General features: G+C 44.4%; 1 protein-coding gene across 3 annotated transcripts in view; it reads right to left on the bottom strand.

The window, feature by feature from the left end:
* The window catches only part of IFT43 (intraflagellar transport 43), a 43136-nt gene extending 28718 nt beyond the window's left edge, over positions 1 to 14418 (bottom strand). The window contains exons 1-3 of one of the 3 annotated variants that reach the window (XM_014249738.2): positions 14338 to 14418; positions 13903 to 13992; positions 8137 to 8166 (exon numbers count right to left, since the gene is read on the bottom strand). In XM_014249738.2, the coding sequence (XP_014105213.2) occupies positions 8137 to 8166; positions 13903 to 13992; positions 14338 to 14391 (174 nt within the window). In that variant the 5' untranslated portion in view covers positions 14392 to 14418. Of the gene's footprint in view, positions 1 to 8136; positions 8167 to 8974; positions 9181 to 13902; positions 13993 to 14337 lie in introns of those variants that run through there. The other 2 variants (XM_005520246.2, XM_014249739.2) reach the window with 2 other exon arrangements.
* Between the last annotated feature and the right edge of the window lie 3883 nt (positions 14419 to 18301).

Here is an 18301-nt window from a genome sequence, read left to right as displayed (position 1 = left end):
GCAGGGAGAGGGTATGACCCTGCATAGCTCCCTGATAGGAGCAAAAATAGTCATCCTCCAAAAATAAACAGGGAGCAGGAATGAGGCAGGAGCTGCAGTCCCAAAATACCAACTTTCTTCAGTAAAGGGAGCACAGGAGGGCAGAGGGACAGGCAGGGAGCGTGAAATGCAGGAAACAGCCTCCTTATATGGGCTCATCCGTAGGGGACAGAGCTCAGTCGACTGGAATGACCATGTCACAGAATGTGAAGCCTTCGGGGGCCCAAGTGAATGGAGTTTTCTGATCTTTAAATGATTCCCCCAGATTCTTAAGATGCCAAACCAGAGAAGAGGCTACAGTGCCAAAAAAGGAGCATTTTGAATTCAGTTGATCTGGACACACCCAGAGCCCAGGAAAAAGTGGGAACACACACCACATATGGGCGTGCATGCCCACACCAACATCTCTATTCCCGTTACACACACCCCTTACTCAAAAACACACTCCTTCCCACACAGATGCTTCCCATGCAAACAACCCCCTTCCCCCTCACACTATCCCTTTGATAGCCAGCAAGCCGTATTTCTAACACACAGCTTCACAACTCCTCACAAAGGTGCGTGAGGATACAAAAATAACACCAAAGAGCCTGGGCCATAGGGATGAGGAAAAATGCATCATCTCCAAGGCATTTCAATGCACCTGCAATGTAATTTACTGCTCATCAAAACTAGCCTTCAGATCAAAGATAACTCAAGTGGGGCACACCAGATCAGAGGGTGATGACAATGTCTGGCCCAGTCTTTGCACAAGGCATGACTCCAGGGCATCTAGGGGTTTGATTCCAACGTCTTGCCAATGTTATAACGTGTTCCCATTGATCATACACACCAGGCAACCCTGAGTGTCTGTCAGATCCTGAAAAACACCTCACATACTCCTACAGGTCTTTTATTCCTCTTGCAATAAATCAGGTAATTCTTTCTGAATTGCCTACAGGAGCACTAGCAAAAGGAAAGGCAATGTTAAGTGTCAGCTGAGGAGAAATAGTTTTTCTTTGTTAGCTACCTGGAAAGTGGTGCAAGAAGGTCACATGCCACGTATACTTTTGTCAAGTAAATAAACTTACCTTCATATACTTTCACAGTTCCAAAACCTCAGCGTAATTTACAATTGAGAATGCAGTGTTGTGCTTTGCCATAATACAGTGACAGGTAGGGACTTTGCAGCTGCAAGCAAGAGCTCGAGGCAGAAAGTGGGACAAATGTCAACCCCAGAGGGATCAGAGCAGAAACAGAGTAAACTGTTCTTCTGTAATGCAGCAAATGTGCTCCTAAACATACCTTTTTGGTGAAAAAGACTGGGGGATTTAAATGATCAGAACTTGTTGGTACCTACTGTTATACCTTAGGCAAGACTTGTATGTATGTTCCTAAATGCAAAGCTTTACATCCAAGCAGTTTAGTGTTCAAAACACTGAGATTCCACCAGCTCCTGACAACAGTGTTGTGTCTCAGCCCTTGCTGCTCAGTCTCTTCCACAGCATCAACTAACCACTTACTTGCTGGGATTTGCCTTTCCACTTTAGTTTTGTCCGTTATTTCTCTCCAGAAGATCTCCTCTACTTGAGTTCTACAGATTGTCCCTTTTCCAAGGAAAATCACTATGGTCTGAGTTTTTATTTTGTTGGGTTTGTTTTGTTTTGTGTTTTTTCTCAGAAATTCAGCACCATTTTTGTGATGGCATTTTTCCAGTATTTCTCAGGCCACCTTTCATACCAACACTTTGATACTACATCCATAACCAGTATTTTGTCTCTCCCTTAGAAAAATGACTGCCCTGAATTCCATCTCTCCTGCATTAAACTAGAAACTCTACCTTCTTCTTTATTGTTTTTCAGGTCCTTTTTTATCAGACAGGTGCAGAATTCTAATCTGGCTTTCCCATTAAAGCAGAAATTTCCAGGCTACTTGTCAGAACACGTCTACAGTTCTGAAGGTGCCAGTTGGATGCTGCTTCCCTCATGGAAGCAACTACCCTGTGTGTATCTCTGAATCCAGAAGGTCCAGCAAAGTTTCTTTTAGGAACCTACCACAACAGAGGCAGATCATGGGCATGTTAAGTCCCTCAGATTCTCAGGTGGGTCTGGAAATATGGATTCATTTACCTTCATCAATATGACAACTCCTTTGAAACTGAGCACTCTGTGCAGGGATGCAGGGACTCAAATGACATTGACAGCGTGCAACAGAGGGCACACAATTCTTCTATCATGTCATAATTCTCCTAAAATATGTAGGATCTATGTTTTTCCAATATACAAACACTGTGAGATTTTACACAGTATGTAGGTGTCTTGTTTTTATCCAATATTGACCATGAAGTGGAAAGAAAGAAGTATGGGCAGTCTCAAGGATTCTCTTCTCCAGCAAGATGCCAGAGGCTCCCTTGACTGAAGAAAAGCAAATCTCCACAACCAGGCCTGATGAATTAGTTTTGATTGCTGCCATTTAAGGAGCCACAAGTCAAATAGTCCCACTGCTTCTAAACAGACACATAAAATAATCTGTACTTAGAGCATGTATGATATCAAAAACACATAAATTCCAAGATCTATGCAAGCCTGGGCTTTTTGCAAAGAACAGCCTATCTCTGCTGGCTCTCTTTATCATGTCCATAGACGGTTCAAATAGTGCATCTGATTTTAATGAGTACCCTCCAAGGATTTCTGCATGTCTTAGATACCAAGCAGAAAAGACTGGATTTGCATTTCATCCACAAACTGTCCTTCTTTTCACAGTCACTGACTTTCCTTTACTAGGGAAAGTGTTACTGAGGCAGAAGTTCTTGGGAGCCTTCAAATATTCTCTGCCATCTATCACAGGTAAAGGAGCAGTTCATACTGTTAACCAGCTATCAAAATTGCTCTCCTAAAACAGTGGCCAGCTGTTTGTCAGAGACATGAACCCTTGAGGAAAGCTGTCACCTTTGCAGCATCTGGCACTTAACCTGTCTGAGGAGTTCCTGCCCTCCCCTGCAGGAAAACAGTGAATCAGCACACAACAATCTGATTCTCTGAACAAGGGGTCACCAGGTAGAATCCTCTCACAATCAACAGTTATAAGGAAGTGCCCCTCCAGCCCTCCTAGGCATGAACATTTCTCAGTTTGCTACCACTTTATGCTATATAGGGTCAGACATTTTCCCATTCACCTTTCTACCTCCTACAGTTCTTTTGTTGCCTTGAGGTGGGTCCAGGAGCGGTCAAAGTATGAAATAAATGTGTGGAAAGGGAAAAGCTTTTACTAAAATTATTTTCAATGAGATTGTCCCTAATCCACATCAAAGTAGACAAGCAGGCAGGATACTACTAGAAAGGCTGGGAAACATGGCTGACTAGAAAAGCTATTTCAGAAGATGTCATCAAAAGGCAAGGAGATAAGCTCAGAAAGCTGAAAATAACTGCTCTGCTGGTCAGCCAGTCGGGGTGCACGGGAGAGAGGCCGCACAAGGCCTTGGGGAGCTCCAGGCTGTGCAGTGCTGGGGCTCACACTGGGGAAGTTGGCCTAATTAGGGAACAAAAGTTCAGCTGCATTTTTGAGATTCCTCCTGGAGAAGCTGGCCAACTTCCAGATGAGAGGTCCCCAGGAACAGGCTGGGAGTCCAGCATTTCTACAAGCAACCAGAAGACCTCTGGAAAAAAAACAATGCAAACCCTGTAAAATGGAAGCAGGTGAAAAACCCAGTGCTTCCTTGGATGCTGGATCCTTTCAGTGGAGGGTATTTACTAGAATAATGCAAGAATCAAAACAGATGACAGAAACTCTGGGACATGGAGGGACAAATGCAGCTCATCCCAGGATGACCACATAAAGGGGAGGGCATTCACAATGTGCAATAGCTATGGGAAATTCTGCCTCAGAGAACCCTCCCAGGTTCTCAGAAATGCCAATTGCTTCAAGAGCTATCTACTGCCAGTCCACCCTACTCCCAGCTGCATGCCTAAGAAGGCAAAACCCTGGCAACATGCCATATACAAACTGCAGCTACCGCTGGTGAAGTCTCTACAAGCTGAAGATCCCAGGGGAGAAGAGGATGCTAGAGAAAAACATTGCAGTTAGACTGTAAGGTCTTTGGGAATGGGAAATGTTTGTTCCAGCCATACACCAACACTCTCTGAATCTTATTGCAGTGCAAATTGTAGATACAGGAATGACTGTGACTGCATTAAAATTATGACTTGTTAGGTCATGAACTCTCTAAACCAGAGTGGAAGGACAGTGCCAAAAACATTGTGATTATTTTTACGCAAATAAGGTCCCCTGATCAACACTCAGCTGAATACAGCTGGTGGTGGGTTCCTCACTTGCATGTTTCTAAGTTTCAGGGAATATAGGGGAGAGCACTTGGGGGGTGGCTGCTGCACAGATCCCAACCAGACCAGACTGAAATGGGAGTTTGGAGCTGGGTGCCAACCACTGTGCAAGGGTAAGAACTGGGTCAGGAAAATACCGCTCTCATTAAAGGCCCTGATCATATCTAGCCCCAGGCCATGTCTACACCACAGGTGCAGACACACCTGCAAGCAGGATCCATGTGAGTCAGCTCAAGTCTGGAAATTGGCTTGTTTTAGGTATTTCTGGTAACAAAGCTGGTACCTCCCCAGGTAGAGTGCAGGTTGCTTCTCACCAGGGGATCTCCACATCATTCTGCACTATATTTTAGAATGCAAATACACTCATTCAACCCCACCCAACTGGGTGACCTAGCAATGTAAGAAACACAACTAGCTTTATATTTCAGGTACTTCCATTTTTTTATAGTTGTTCTTCCAACAAACACTCAATGAAAACAATTGTTCCTGACATGTTGACTTAACCTAAAAAGCAACAGCTCATTTTTCCACCCAAATGTTTTAGAAACACTGGCAAGTAGAACTACAAAAGGTCTTCGATGCCCCCTCTGGAAAGGTCAGATCTTAAAATCCTCTTTCCAGTTGTTGCCTTAAAGCATGTTGTCACTCAAACACTGAGTGACATAGAGCCACAGAGGCCAGCATCCACCTGTATAATGGTCAGAAATCAGATGCTGTCCCTGTTTTTAGTCCTGAATGACCTTAAAACTACCAATGGCATGTCAACCAAAGCACAACTAGAGGATGAGGTCCCAGCTGGACTCATTGGGACTGATGTCTTCCCACTCAAATGTTACTGCCCTCAGTTAGAAAGTCTTTCCCTATGGTACCAAAATTCTTTTGGTTCCATTTGCAAAGCAGAACAGCTTCAGGAGAAAGGACTGAGAGCCTTCTCAGACTCGGAACAGCTCATAGGCTTGTCATTATATATAATATTATAGTATATATACTGACATATGGAGGTTTGCCAATGGAGGTGGCAAACATTACTACATTTTTATCAGAGAAGGAAGAAGACATAAAATTAGTGTTTTCAGCTTAGAAAGGAGATGGCCACTTTAATCTCTACATCTAAAGCATGAGGTTCCAACACTGAAATGAACATCTGTTTATTCAGGACCTGGAGGTCCCTGAAGGCAAGGAAAAACCCTGCTCTTCTTCTGAAGGCTAGAAAACACAGGATGGGGATCAGGGTCTCTCACTGGTAATGCAAGGACATGCACTCCCAGAGCTCACAGAATGGGGCCACAACTCCATAGGACAGGGTTTCAGACACACTGCCATTCCCAGCCACTCTTTACCATCCCAATAGATCCACCAGCCCATCCTGAGATTATCTATGCACTATGCAGGCACCCAGTGCAGGATATGGATTTTGTTATGAGGATACAGCATCTCAATCCCCCTGTGGGTCTATTTAGAGAATACTTACAGTGCCTCTGCACAAAGCTCTAGCTTTCCTTTCAGATAGGGACTAAAGAAAACTAGTGGAAGGACTTCTCCAGGGCCCCAGAGCAAATCTATGGCAAAGCCACGATAAGAACCCAGTAAAATCTTGGCTCACAACCACATTCATACTGCTTATTCTGCCTCTGCAAATTAACTGAAATATTAGGATACACCCTTTATTATACCATTGATTAGCCTTACAGCCTCTGGCTAAATATCCCAGGCAGTCTTGGAAGGTACAGCCAAATGAGTTATTCAACTGGCAAAAATTCAGATGCAAGATGAGTGGTTTGCCAAAAAATGCAAAACAAGTTTCAGAGCAGGCAGATGGCTGGAGGGCAGGACTTCAGCAGGTAAGTTCACATCAACAACCCACATGGGGCTGTTTTAGTATTCAAGCAGCTACAAAGTTATCTTCGACACAGCAAGAGGAAAGGGACCAAATCCAGGAAGAGTTCAGATTGTAACACTCAGCAAAGCCCAAAGGGAGTTCAGAGAAGGGTGATATGAGGCATCAGGGGACGAAGGGGCCAACTTCGGACAAATGATTCAAGAAGCCAAGTATTTCAGATTGGCCAGCCAATGACTAAGGGAGAGATATACTGCAACAAGACTTGAATCACACTTTATAACATAAAGTTCCACTTACAGTTGATTTGGAAGAGACTGATGATACAGTTAACAGAAGTTTGTAAGCATACAGTACTATAAGTTACAAGCAGCTTACTGATCAGTCAGATTTCTGAACACTCAGTTAACCATTTACAGACTTCTACAAATGGAAAATACTATAAAGTGTGACTGTCATGCTTAAGAGCATAAATGAATGAAGAAAACATGAATAAAGAAAACAGGAATTACCCAAAAAAGAAGGTTTTCAAAGCAGGGATCCCCTCATACTAAATAAAATCTCCTTGCCAGGCACCACTGCATAACATCCCTGAAGCAACAGTTGCTCATGTGGAAGAGTCACATCAGTAAAGTTACTTTAATGAAATTTAGCAGCCAGAAGCAAGAAGGCACCTATGGCATGTGACCAATCAGCACTCAACCGCAGACCTTGGGAATCAATGATTTAGGGCACTGTATGGAGGTGGAATTAGTTCCAGCGAAATGACTGTAAGGACTGGTTCCAGAGAGGCAGGGGGTGGGGAAGATAAGATCAATTATCAGTAAAAATTTCTATTAGGCAACCAGTCCCCAAAACTATACCCATCAGTGGGAGGTCTCTTTTCCTGATAAATGGAAAAGTGCTCTGGGCATAGTCCTGAACCAACCATCACTGCCAAATAAACCCAGTGGATCTTTTTTACAATATCATCTTTTGTACTACCAAGAGAAAACTGAGCTAATCTGAGTAGTCTTGACTCCCTGTGATGAGCATATCCTTCTGAGGCCAGAATTAATGAGATGGGTGATACGAGTTTCTTTTCTGGGATTTAAATTTCACAGATGAATCTACTGTGCTACCAGTACTGGAGTGGTCCTTCAGCAGAAGGAATTAAGAGCACAGGAGAGGGTGTTTTAATTATCTAACAGAGAGAAATTCTAGGCAGGAAAAATTGGGCAAAACCAATTCCATGGTTAGGAAGAGTGCAATGCAATTAGTCCAAAGACTTCAACAGAAATGGTAGAACTTCTGAGGTTGTTTTAAATGGCATCATCCTGGCTTCTAATGCTAAATTAATGCTCAGGCATATTTTAGCTATGGTGCAGGACAAGAAAGGATATGTGTATTCCTTCTCTATGTCATAGGAGCCTGGTAAGAAGCACTATGACATTATTAACTACAGATTCTAGCATTCAGTGCTGGTGCAATAAAAAGAAAAGACTCATAGAAAATACAAAGGCACATGTCCTTGTTACTACTGTCTGGCCTTCTCCTCTGGGGCACCAGCAAGACTTCATCATCCCTGAAGACAAGTTTTCCTGTTATAAGAGCAAAGTAACCATACTAGACAGCAATCTAGGTTCAGTCAGGTTTTGTACTCTATCAGCTAATTGCTGTCCTGACTTTTAAATGAACATAGAGCATTTTTCAGTGGCCACATATACATCTGTGACCTCAAAACAAGATGCAGCAGCTGATAAGAGCAGCTGTTCCAAAGACAATTAAAAATCTGTCAGCAACAGAAACAGAGGATGCAGGAAAAGCACTGCATCCAAAGAAAACTTTTTATTATTCTCCAGTACTAGAGTACCCTCTAAAGGTAGTCTCCAGACACATAATAGGTAAATCCTACTAGTCCCCTTCAGAGGAGCCAGCGTCTGTCTAGAAAGCCTCTAGTCTTACATGGTCAACCTTTTCCTGAGAGTCTTCATCCTAGAAGAGTCAGAAGGGAAAAAGACAGAAAGAAGTTAAAAGGAGGCACTATGGAAGCCTGCACAAGCTTGAAGATTGACAATTACGGCTGTCCTGCAGCACATGCTTTGCAACCTTATTCACTTGAACAAAGCACAAAGCTGATCCCACCATTATAACATTTTATATCCAGTCATTTATGCAGATGCCAACTGTGATAATTAAAGAAAAAAATAAACAAACAAAAAATCAACTAAATGTCAGCAAGAAGAGAACAGACTTAGTTCATTTTCCCCATACCATAATAAAACTCAAATTATTCAGGCATGTGGGATCCTAGAAAGACTCATATGGAGAGTCACTGCAGCCATGCCAGAGACCAGAATTGATGCTGGACCAGTCATAGTAGGTGTTATAGATTGTAGCAAGCTACAGCCCTTTTTTCAGAAGCTACTGTTTCTTGAGGCAACCTCAGATTCTCCCTGAGAGCACAAGCTGTAGCAGTTAGTGTAGGATAGGCATAGCTGACATCAGAGTTAGCCTCAGCAGATGATCTTTAGCAATTAACTATAAGGGAGGAGCTTGGTTGTGGGGTAGGTAAGTAACTCAAAATCAGCCTGTTATTCTCTGTGAAAGTTGCAAACTGGTTGAGAACCTTTTAGATGAGCAAACTGCCAGCAGCAGCAATTGCAACAATCAATGCTGTTAGACACCAAATGCAATCAGTGTTCTGAACCACTCAGGAGGAGAATCTAGAGTGTCCTAGATTGACTTATAACCCTACACCAGAAGCATGCATAGGATGGCTGGAAACACTCCACTAACCCACCTGACTTTTCCTCTGGATTAAATCATCTCTCCTGCAGAATATGGAAGCCATGTGATTCATAAATTGCATATATCTCTGATGGTAGTGGTTTGGTATCTGAGTTCATTTTGTGTCTTCAGTGTCATCTGGTCTTATGATCTTACAATGACAAGAGCAGACGGGGCTACCTGCAGGTTAGGGCAGCTGGGGTACAAAAGTGTCCTTGCCAATGAGCAGCACAAATGAAATCAGATTTTCCCAACTGGTAAAAATCTGTTGGAAGCATGTATCTGTCAGTCGGGGGCCTGCTTGTTCCCACAGCCAAAAGCAGAAAGGCTTCTGTGGGGTCCAACCTGACCCAAGCTTCTCTGGATGTGCAGAACCCAAGTGGTACAAGACTTGCATTAGAATGGAAGAAAATCCAGCTGGGCAACACAAGTTGAAAAAGCATTTAAATAACCACTTCTTGGAGCAATCTTCCATGTGCAACTTTTTTTTTTTTTTTTTTTTTTTTGTTATATTCTTTACTCATTTGGGTTAGGTAGTGGAGTCCTATTTAGATGATGCCTGGATATCAGCCTAAAGAATCACTGCCAGGAGTGCTTGTAAACTGGGTGGTGGAAGTCCAGATAGCTGCTTTGCAAAATTCACCTGTGGGAACATCCTTCCAACATGCAGCAGAGGTGGTCCAAGTCTCTGTCTGCCTACCTGGATCTATGCTGAATAAGGTGTTTTTTACAGCAATAAATGCTTTTTAACTACCACCCAAGGACCACAGCTACATAAGCAAGCTTAAAAATACCAGCTAGGACAACAAGAGAAGAACACAGTTTCAGAAGTGAAAGCACAGAGCCTTTCCCCGGGCTGTGGTGAAATGTGGCAGAGGGAACCAGCAGGGAACTTGATTTTTGGGCAAACCCTGATATAAAGTCATTTTGTCCTACCTGTGTGGAAATATTCTCAAAATAGGGAAAACCTTCATCCTTTAGGCTGACCATTGCCTAGTAAAGCAGTCTCCACTCAAAGGATCTAAGAGTGCTGCCAGAGACATGCTGGCAAAATCAGACTGAGACTGTAACAGGCAGAAATCAGGGAACTCATGAATAAGGTCCCAAGGGAATCGTGTTACTGTAGGATAAAGAGAAAACAGACCATGGAATTAGGATAACATTAAAGTATTTTTGCATCTAGATTTCTTACAGAATAGCAAATAGTTCACTCTTGCTGAGAGAAAAAACAGGAAAGGAAAAATCTGCTGATACATTTTTTAAGAAAGCTTTTCCACTCAGCTTTCCAAATCAATCTCATCAAGAGCTCCAAACCTGGCCAAGCAGCTTCTTCTGATGGACGTCACCACGCCAGCATTCAGGCTGTTGGGTGCAGTGATGCTAGAGCTAGGAAAAAGGTTTGACTTTTATTCTATAAAAGTGTCCAGAAATCCTGTTGGATGGGATAGCAAAGATCTTCAACAGATCTCATTATATGATCTGTCCCTCCCATTATATAAATAACATAACTACCTTGAGTTTCTCCCATTCTGTCAGAAACTTGATAGCATCAAGATGAGTAAATGTACCACATCAAGGCGGGGGATGGGAAAGGCCTCTCAGTGGAAAAAGAGATACATTACCCCTCTGAAAATGAATGTTTGAAATGTGGAGTCCTGGCATGCAGCAAGCAGATTTATCTCTAGGAATTCCCACTTACAACATATTCCCCTGGGTGCCCAAGAAGTGCCTGCTGAATTGCCAAGGAGTTTTAAAGGCCAGGAACATGCACAGCCTTTGCTGCAGGAGAGTGCCAACTGCAGCAACGACAGCAAATAATCATGTTCCATCTTGCCTGGTGAAATAACACATAGCTGCAGTGTTGTTTGTTAGTACTTGTACTTTTGAAAAAGCAGGAATGCTCTGCATGTCACATGGGCAGAGTGGGAGCTTTGTGACCTTTCATGAGCCCCTTGAGGAGGTCTACATTTGAAGATAATGCAGGTACTTCCACACAGAATGAGAATTATGAAGTAGAAAGGAATTACAGATTTGCTGCTGAAGTTAAGAATATTCTTGTGGGAGATACATACACACAACAGGTACTGAAAAAATACTAAGATATCATCGCATTTTCATAGAGCTTGGGGGAAGTATATTAGGCTACAAGGCACAAGACATTGCAAATATGCCCTGGGGAAGGGGGTTTTAACAACACATTTGTTGTACAGAGCAGCACACAGCTTGGAGTCTCTTGGAAAAGAAAGCTCAGGCCAAGCAGAGATCAGCAGTAGACTGATAAGATCTATGCTCCAAGTCAGATGATTTGCCTATTGACTTCAAAACAAAGATCTTTTTAATTACAATAATTGTTCATCCCCCAAGTGAATTTCCTTGTAATAAGCCCAGATGTTGAAACATGGATAGACAGGTACTTTTTGCTTTCTTCAAGCAAGCTGCTCTGACTGGAAAACACTTCCTGGATGCTTCTCAGTGTCATGAAAAGACCCAAACAATAGCATAAATGGTACGTTCATACCAGAAATTTGAGATGGGTGGAAACTGGGTGGATTGGCATAGAATTAAGAAAAAAAAAATAAATAAAAAAAGAGTCAAGGTTAACCAGTTTTAAAACTCAGAGGAACCTCTGAAGGCAAAATCACTAACCTGAATGTGAAACTGCATATGAGGGTGTGAATATGGCAAAGGTTTAACACAAACCCCTTTGTCTTCAAAATCAACAATATGAATAAAACTTTCTATGCTGAAATTAATTACATGGGGCCTATTCCACTATTGCCAGTTCCAGGAAAAAAAAAGGACTGTTTTTTTCATCTTGCATTTCTTTTGGGAAGATTTCTTATGAAGGTTTCAAGACGACTAGATGGCTGAATGAGACATCCATTGTAACACTGACCCCAACAATTAATAGGAAGCTAAGGCCAAGCTTCCATAAAAGTTGATTGCCAGTCTAAGGTGAAAGAAAAAACAATATTAGTTCCGTTAAATACTCACTTTGATAACAAATATGGCCATGTATAAAAAGCCTCCAATTTTGGAGCAAAGGAAAAGGCTGGAGATTATTTACAAGTGGATTTTGTCTTTCTTCCAGTAGCTCCAAGGTTTTCAGTTAACACAAACATTTAGAAACAAAGACTTGTCTGAAGGGAGACTATTGACACAAACAATTCTTCCTGGTGGTTAAGATCCGGTACTAATATATTTGAATGTTTTAAGGCATGGAAGTCCTCACCCTTCTGCTGCTGGAAAGCTCACTGATTTCAAATGGAACACAGTAAATATTTTTTAGTCTTCTTTAGGCTTGCCCAAGGCCTGGAGCCCCTATGATCTCTTCCCAGCTATTGAAATGGTCATGATGTGAGCAGTAAGCACAAGCACAAGCCAACTCCAGTAAGCTACAGTCCATCAGCTGTACCTCTACATAATGCCTTGGTCTCTTTAAAACCTGGGAATCAGCCCATGAACTAGGATCGCCAGTTCCAGCAAGAGAAAAATTTGACAGCGAGCCACCCTAATGGGGAGGCCAGCTAATGATTACACCCCCTTTAACCACCAGCTGGTTTCTTTATGACTTTCTTTACCTATGAGGTTGATGATCACTTCTATTTCTTAAATTGCATCTTCTGTACATTCCCTCACAGAATCCATCCTGAATGCTTACACTAGGTGGAAGATGATTCTCCATTATGCCTACCAAAAGAAAAGAGCTTTCTCCAGAAAAAAAAGCCTGCTTTATGAGGTGTTATTGTAAGCTAAGCTGTAACAGTGCTATTTTCAAGAGCATCACAGAGTCTCAAAGGAAAAATCCCCCCACAACCATTTTGGCACAGATGTCTGGGACACAACTACTCAGTGTAATAGGAAAGCTTTGTCACTGCACAGGGAATCAGGGACAGACAAAAGGTCCCAGAGCTCTGAGCAGAGTAGCTTGAAGCAGAATTGGTGCCAGGGTGGCCAGCAGGGCAAAATGGGCTTCCAGTTTAAAGAAGCCAAGAATATGGTATGCTGAAGGCCATTGACTGGCACTGCAAAAAGGTAAGCATCACCTCATTTAAACAAATATCATTGCCATCGATGTGGAAGTCGGATGACACTTTTGTCCATCTGGTATGTGTCAGGGAGCAAAACTGGTATGTCATTTCTTGAGAGCTCTTCCTTCTAGCCAGAGATGCCTGTGGAAAAGCCATGCTAACATCCAGCTGCAAGCTTCCAGGAAAAATTTAAGCATTCTGCAACACTAAGCAAAAAAATTAATTGAAACAATTCAGATCTATTTCTGGATACTTGAGGATGTTGCTTCACTCTTCTGAGAAAGAGGGGCTCCTGACCCCCTTCTACCATTTGAAGATGTACTGCAGGAACAGCCTCTGAACCAAAGTTTTCCTCCAATGACAAGTGGGAGCTGAGTTTGCACATTATTACCCACAAGGAAAAGTCTCAGATGCTACAAAGCTGGCTTCTAGCATGACCTTTGTAGCTGTGCACAGAGAAAATGAAAAAGAGCATCACTACACAAACTTGTCAGATGTACGCTGGCTCTAGCAAAGCAAAGCACAAAAGGCAGGCATCTGTTTATCTGCCTTACTACCATAGATGGTGGCAAAACTGGTCACAAAATGATGTTCCTGCTTATATTTTAATTCTAGAAATTCAAATATCAGGAAGATATGCATGCACAAGAGGGAGAGGCCCCGAGTCCTGTATGATACCTCTCCATACCTGACATGTGAGAAACCATAGCCCTAGATAGGACCCTGTGTGGAAACTATTATACAAAGGGCAATACTCGGAAAGGGACAGGGCAGTCACAAGTCCCAAATCTAAGGATAAAATTCAAAGGGCAAAGCACACCATGCAAGAAGGAATCTCAGAAGAAATTAATAATTATCCACTGGAGACAACAGCAGGATAACAGACAAGTCCTCCTGACAGGACACCCACCTCTCCAAGAGAAGCAGATGGGGAATTCTTCCTGCTGAGATTTTCATCAGCAAAGATGTCTTGGCGGGCTCGACGGCCCATCTTTAGTACCTGTAGGGTAGGGGAAAACACGAAGGAGCAGAAGACACACAGTTACTGACAAAAGCCGTTCCATTGCAGGGAGCAGAAGACAAGGCAAGGCACGGGCGGCCCCAGCGAGGCGCGGTGCCCTCACGGCGACACGCATCACTCGCCGCAGGTGTGAGCCCCGCAGCCGCCTCCCGGCCCGCCCCAGCCGCGCTGCTCGGCCCCACCGGCGGCCGCTCGGCTCGGCTCGGCCCTTCCGCCCCACGGCAGCCGGGCCGCCCGCTCCGGGCCGCGACCGAGCCGCGGTCCAAGGCCCTGCAGCCCCCCGCTCGGAGAGGCTGGGCCCGCCCCGGCCCCGGGCCCGCTCACCCCGGCGACGCCGCCCCTCCGCGGCGCCTCCGCTCGCTCCCGATCCGCCTCCATCCGCCGCCGCGGCCGCCGGTGCTTCCGGCGGACAGCCCGCCCCGCCGCCCCGGCAACCGCGGGCTCGGCCCCGCCCGGCTCGGCCCGCAGCCCCGCGCCGCCCGGCCCCCCCCCCCCCCCGGCTGGGCCGCCGTGCCGAGCGGCCGGCGCCTGGCTGCCACAGAAACATCCACCCCCGCAGCAGCCTTAAAACCTTGGCCTAAGGAGGACACCAGTGCTGCGACAGCTCCTGCGGGTACTCCGTTAGCCCTTTCTAATTCCACTTGCGGGAATGATGTCGCAGGCCAGGAACAGTCTGACGCTCTGCCTTCTCCAGCTTTTTGCCGAAGACACTTTTTACGTTCCCGCTCAGGCAGATAATCCCAGCCTAACAGATCTGTCTTCCGATAGAGGCTTTTGCCAAAGTCTCCTGATGACTTGTGATGCTCTTCCCAATTCTCCCTGGCTCTCTAACGCAGCTTTCCAGATGGGGCAGCCGGTCCCCAGAGCCCACGGTGGAGGCACTGCCAAGGATCAAATGTAAGCACAACGATCATTACACACGTGCTTCTCAACCGTGAGTTGTGCAGAGATTTCCACTGAGCTGTATAAAACGACCCCAGTCTGTTTCTTGGCTGGACAGATGTACAGATTAATTGTAAATAGAGCTGGGTTTAGCTCCACATGTTTAACATTCAGTTTTCCAGTACTTTGTTCCTTTGCCTATATTTTTTTTCTGCTGTCTCACATTCTTCACGATTTTCACCCATCCTCATTACCCTAAATAATTTCTTTGGCAGCTGCAATAGAGAACTGTATCACACCACAAACTACACTGCTAACACTTTGCCATGATGAAAATTGACTCTGTAAGTCTAAACTTTTAAGCCTCCCGGGAATACCTTTTACTAAAGGCACCAGATTTCACTCCATACCTGCTTAGCTTTTGTAGAAGCTCATGGTTTGGCTGAGGAACTTTAAGTCATCTAAATAAATTGTATCAAATAATTCTCCTTTTTTCCATTCCTACTGGCATGTTCAATTAGTTGTGCTGTGATGATCTAAGGATTAAGTGAAATAAGATTTGTGTGCAGAGGTAATAACTTTTTATTAGACCAACTGATATAGCTGGAAAAAAACATACAAGAAGGGTTTCGGTGCCTGAAAGCTTGTGTATTTTTTCCAGCTATATCAATTGGCCTAATAAAAGATATTATCTCCCTTTACAAACCTTGACATGTTCAAGGAATTCAGTAAGTGAGACATGATTTTCCTTTTTTGAAGCCAGGCTCACTGGGCTTTATGAAATTATGATCTTCCATATACTTTGTTCTTCTCTTTTAATTACAGATTCAAGCACTCATGAGATAGAGAGGCAGTTTGCACCTAGCCCCATGCTTTGCCACCAGGGCCATGGGAATACAGCCCTGCATTTCCCAGTTCTCCCCAACTCCTCCAAACAGCTGCTGCAACAACACAGCTACATAGATGCCAGGAGACAGAGGGGACTGTAGCTCTGGGGTTAGAACACACTTACAACTGACCTTCTTGATCAGAAAAAGAGCATCCTAAGAGGAGCATGATAGCAATGTCTGCTAAAACAGGAAGGCATCCCTGGGGCAGGAATCCTTGGGTAGGAGTACATTTCCAGATGTGCTCCCAAACAGGTACCCTCCCAGTGCCAGGGTAGAGCCATACAGGGTGGCATCCTGGACAGACAGATCATGGAGCAGCATGACAGGTGCATTCACTTGTTTGGTACTGTCCTCCAAACTTCTCCTCACAATTCCCCTGGGTCCTCATCCCAGGCAGTACACCTGTACTTCCCATCTCCCCCCAAGACACTCTGTGCTGCTTGCTGCCTACCCCAGGAGAGAAGTCTCAGGCCAATTGAGGGAGAGTGAAGTCCATGTGCAGGAAAGAAAACATGTAAGGACTTAGGGAACTGAACCTTGCCTCAGAAGTTTGACTCCTGACTTCAGAGTTTTTCAATGAGAGAGAACAGATGTGCAGAAAGAATGAAACCTAAAACCTGTCCTACCTTGAGTCCCTCTGGACTCCACTTATTGGAATGGGAGTTTGTCACCTACCACTGCCAATTCTGCATGCTTGAGGAGGGCAACGGGAGGAAAAGAGTTTTCATCCATCATTTAATGTTGTGGCTAAGGTGGATTTTGCTTGCCTTGAGTGTTGGGGTCACATTTTTGGAACAGTTTAATTCTCCTTTGTCCTACTGGTGACACCACAGGCAGCATTTGACCCTGGCCTAGACTGGCTCCACTCAACCAAACAAGAAGGAGCCATGTACCAGGACAAATGCCTGGTCCTGCTGTGGTTGTCCAAAGCTGTTTCCAGTGCTTGCTTTCTGTCCAGTTCAGGTCTGTGGTGCCAAGGTTTCTCTTTCCCAGTGTGAAGTTTCAGGTGTATTCTCAGCTCTCAGTCTGCCTTACTTGTTCAGTTTTGCCCTTACTGTAAATCACACTGCTGCCACTCCCTCTCAGCTGAACAGCAAGTAAGAACTATGCAAGCATTCCTTTCACAGACAAGTTCTCACATCTAAGCATGGACTCTCTCCATTTGGTTTCAACACAAACCTGATCACACAGAATAGGACTAACAGTCCCCCACTAGTGCTGTTTACTGTTGATTTCTCCTTGACTGGCAGACACATGAATACAGCTTGTGTCTGGTCCTCCTTTTCCATGAGAAAGTCTGGGAAAGCAATCACACTTGAGCCCTCCCGTATGCTTTTGGTCCTAGACCCCCTTTAAAGCAAGGGCACACACGTGTAGTTAAAGCTACAGCTATGGTGGAAAGCCCACATGGTAGGACAATGACCACCTTATTCAGAGTGGCCAAAGGTTTTCTAAGCAGCTCTTTGACAGCAGTAGGATTTATGTGATGCAGGGCAATTCCAACACTGCACTTTCTTCCTCACCCAATCTTCACATCAGGTGGCCAGCCAGACTCCCAATTTTGATATGGGCCAATTCATTAAAACATTAAGCTTCCAGTGGGAGGCAAAGCACTCAGCAAAGACTGCTGCTGTAGCCTGCTCCACATTAGCAGCATGCTGGCAGCTCTAAGCATCTCAGTTTAATTTTTATGCTGTTTTTTTTCCTCCATGCACTTCCCATCTCTAAGGAGTTTTGGAGGAGGGAAACAACTGCAAATATTTTTATTTCTGTAGGCTCCAAAACAGAATTCCCTAACAATTTAGCAAAGCTTCAAACAAGACGTTCCTCCCTCTGGAAGGTGCAAGGGGCTTTGACAGGAAGCAAAGGCCCACACATTTGACTGTCTTGATCTCCATGAGAACAGATGCTGTTCGTGTTACATCTGCCCCAGCTCAGACTGTCAAACCCCAGCCAGAGTTGCCAAGTGTGAAATACTTCCTATGCTACACACACGTTCAGTAGTCCTGTCAGGCTCTCCCCCAGCCTAGCTGGCATCCAGCATGTACAAGATGTGCAACCTGTTAATGACTGCTGCTCACAGCCACCGTCATCGCTTCCAGTGCATGTCAGACCACGGGGCTTCCCCACTTCTTTTCAAGCCACACCTGGAGCAGAAAGTGAGTGCCCAATACTGGAACCAGCAGAACACCTACATCCTTCTCCACTACTGTTTCTGAGCATTAAGCTCCCACTCTCAGCTTGTAACAGAAAAGCCTCATCTCAGCCATTAGCAACATAACCTTGCATTTTGTACTCTTGTATTTCACCTCATTTCTCCTGTATTAGCCTTCAAAATTGCCTACCCTCTTCTATAGGATATCCCAGTACTTCCCTGTATCAACAATGCCTCCAGTTTTGGATAAGCAGCCAATTTCATTAGCACATCCATTTTGGTGTGCCAAGATCATTAATAAAACCTGGGCCCAGGACCAGCCTCTGGGAAACTCTCGTAAGTTCTTATAATTTCTATACTT

Source organism: Pseudopodoces humilis, chromosome 7 (assembly GCF_049639895.1).
Source record: "Pseudopodoces humilis isolate 2021_Gansu_Grassland_sample_001 chromosome 7, ASM4963989v1, whole genome shotgun sequence".
NCBI lineage: Eukaryota > Metazoa > Chordata > Aves > Passeriformes > Paridae > Pseudopodoces > Pseudopodoces humilis.
The sequence above is the reverse complement of the archived record's forward strand: the minus strand, read 5'-3'. Positions and strand labels throughout refer to the sequence as shown.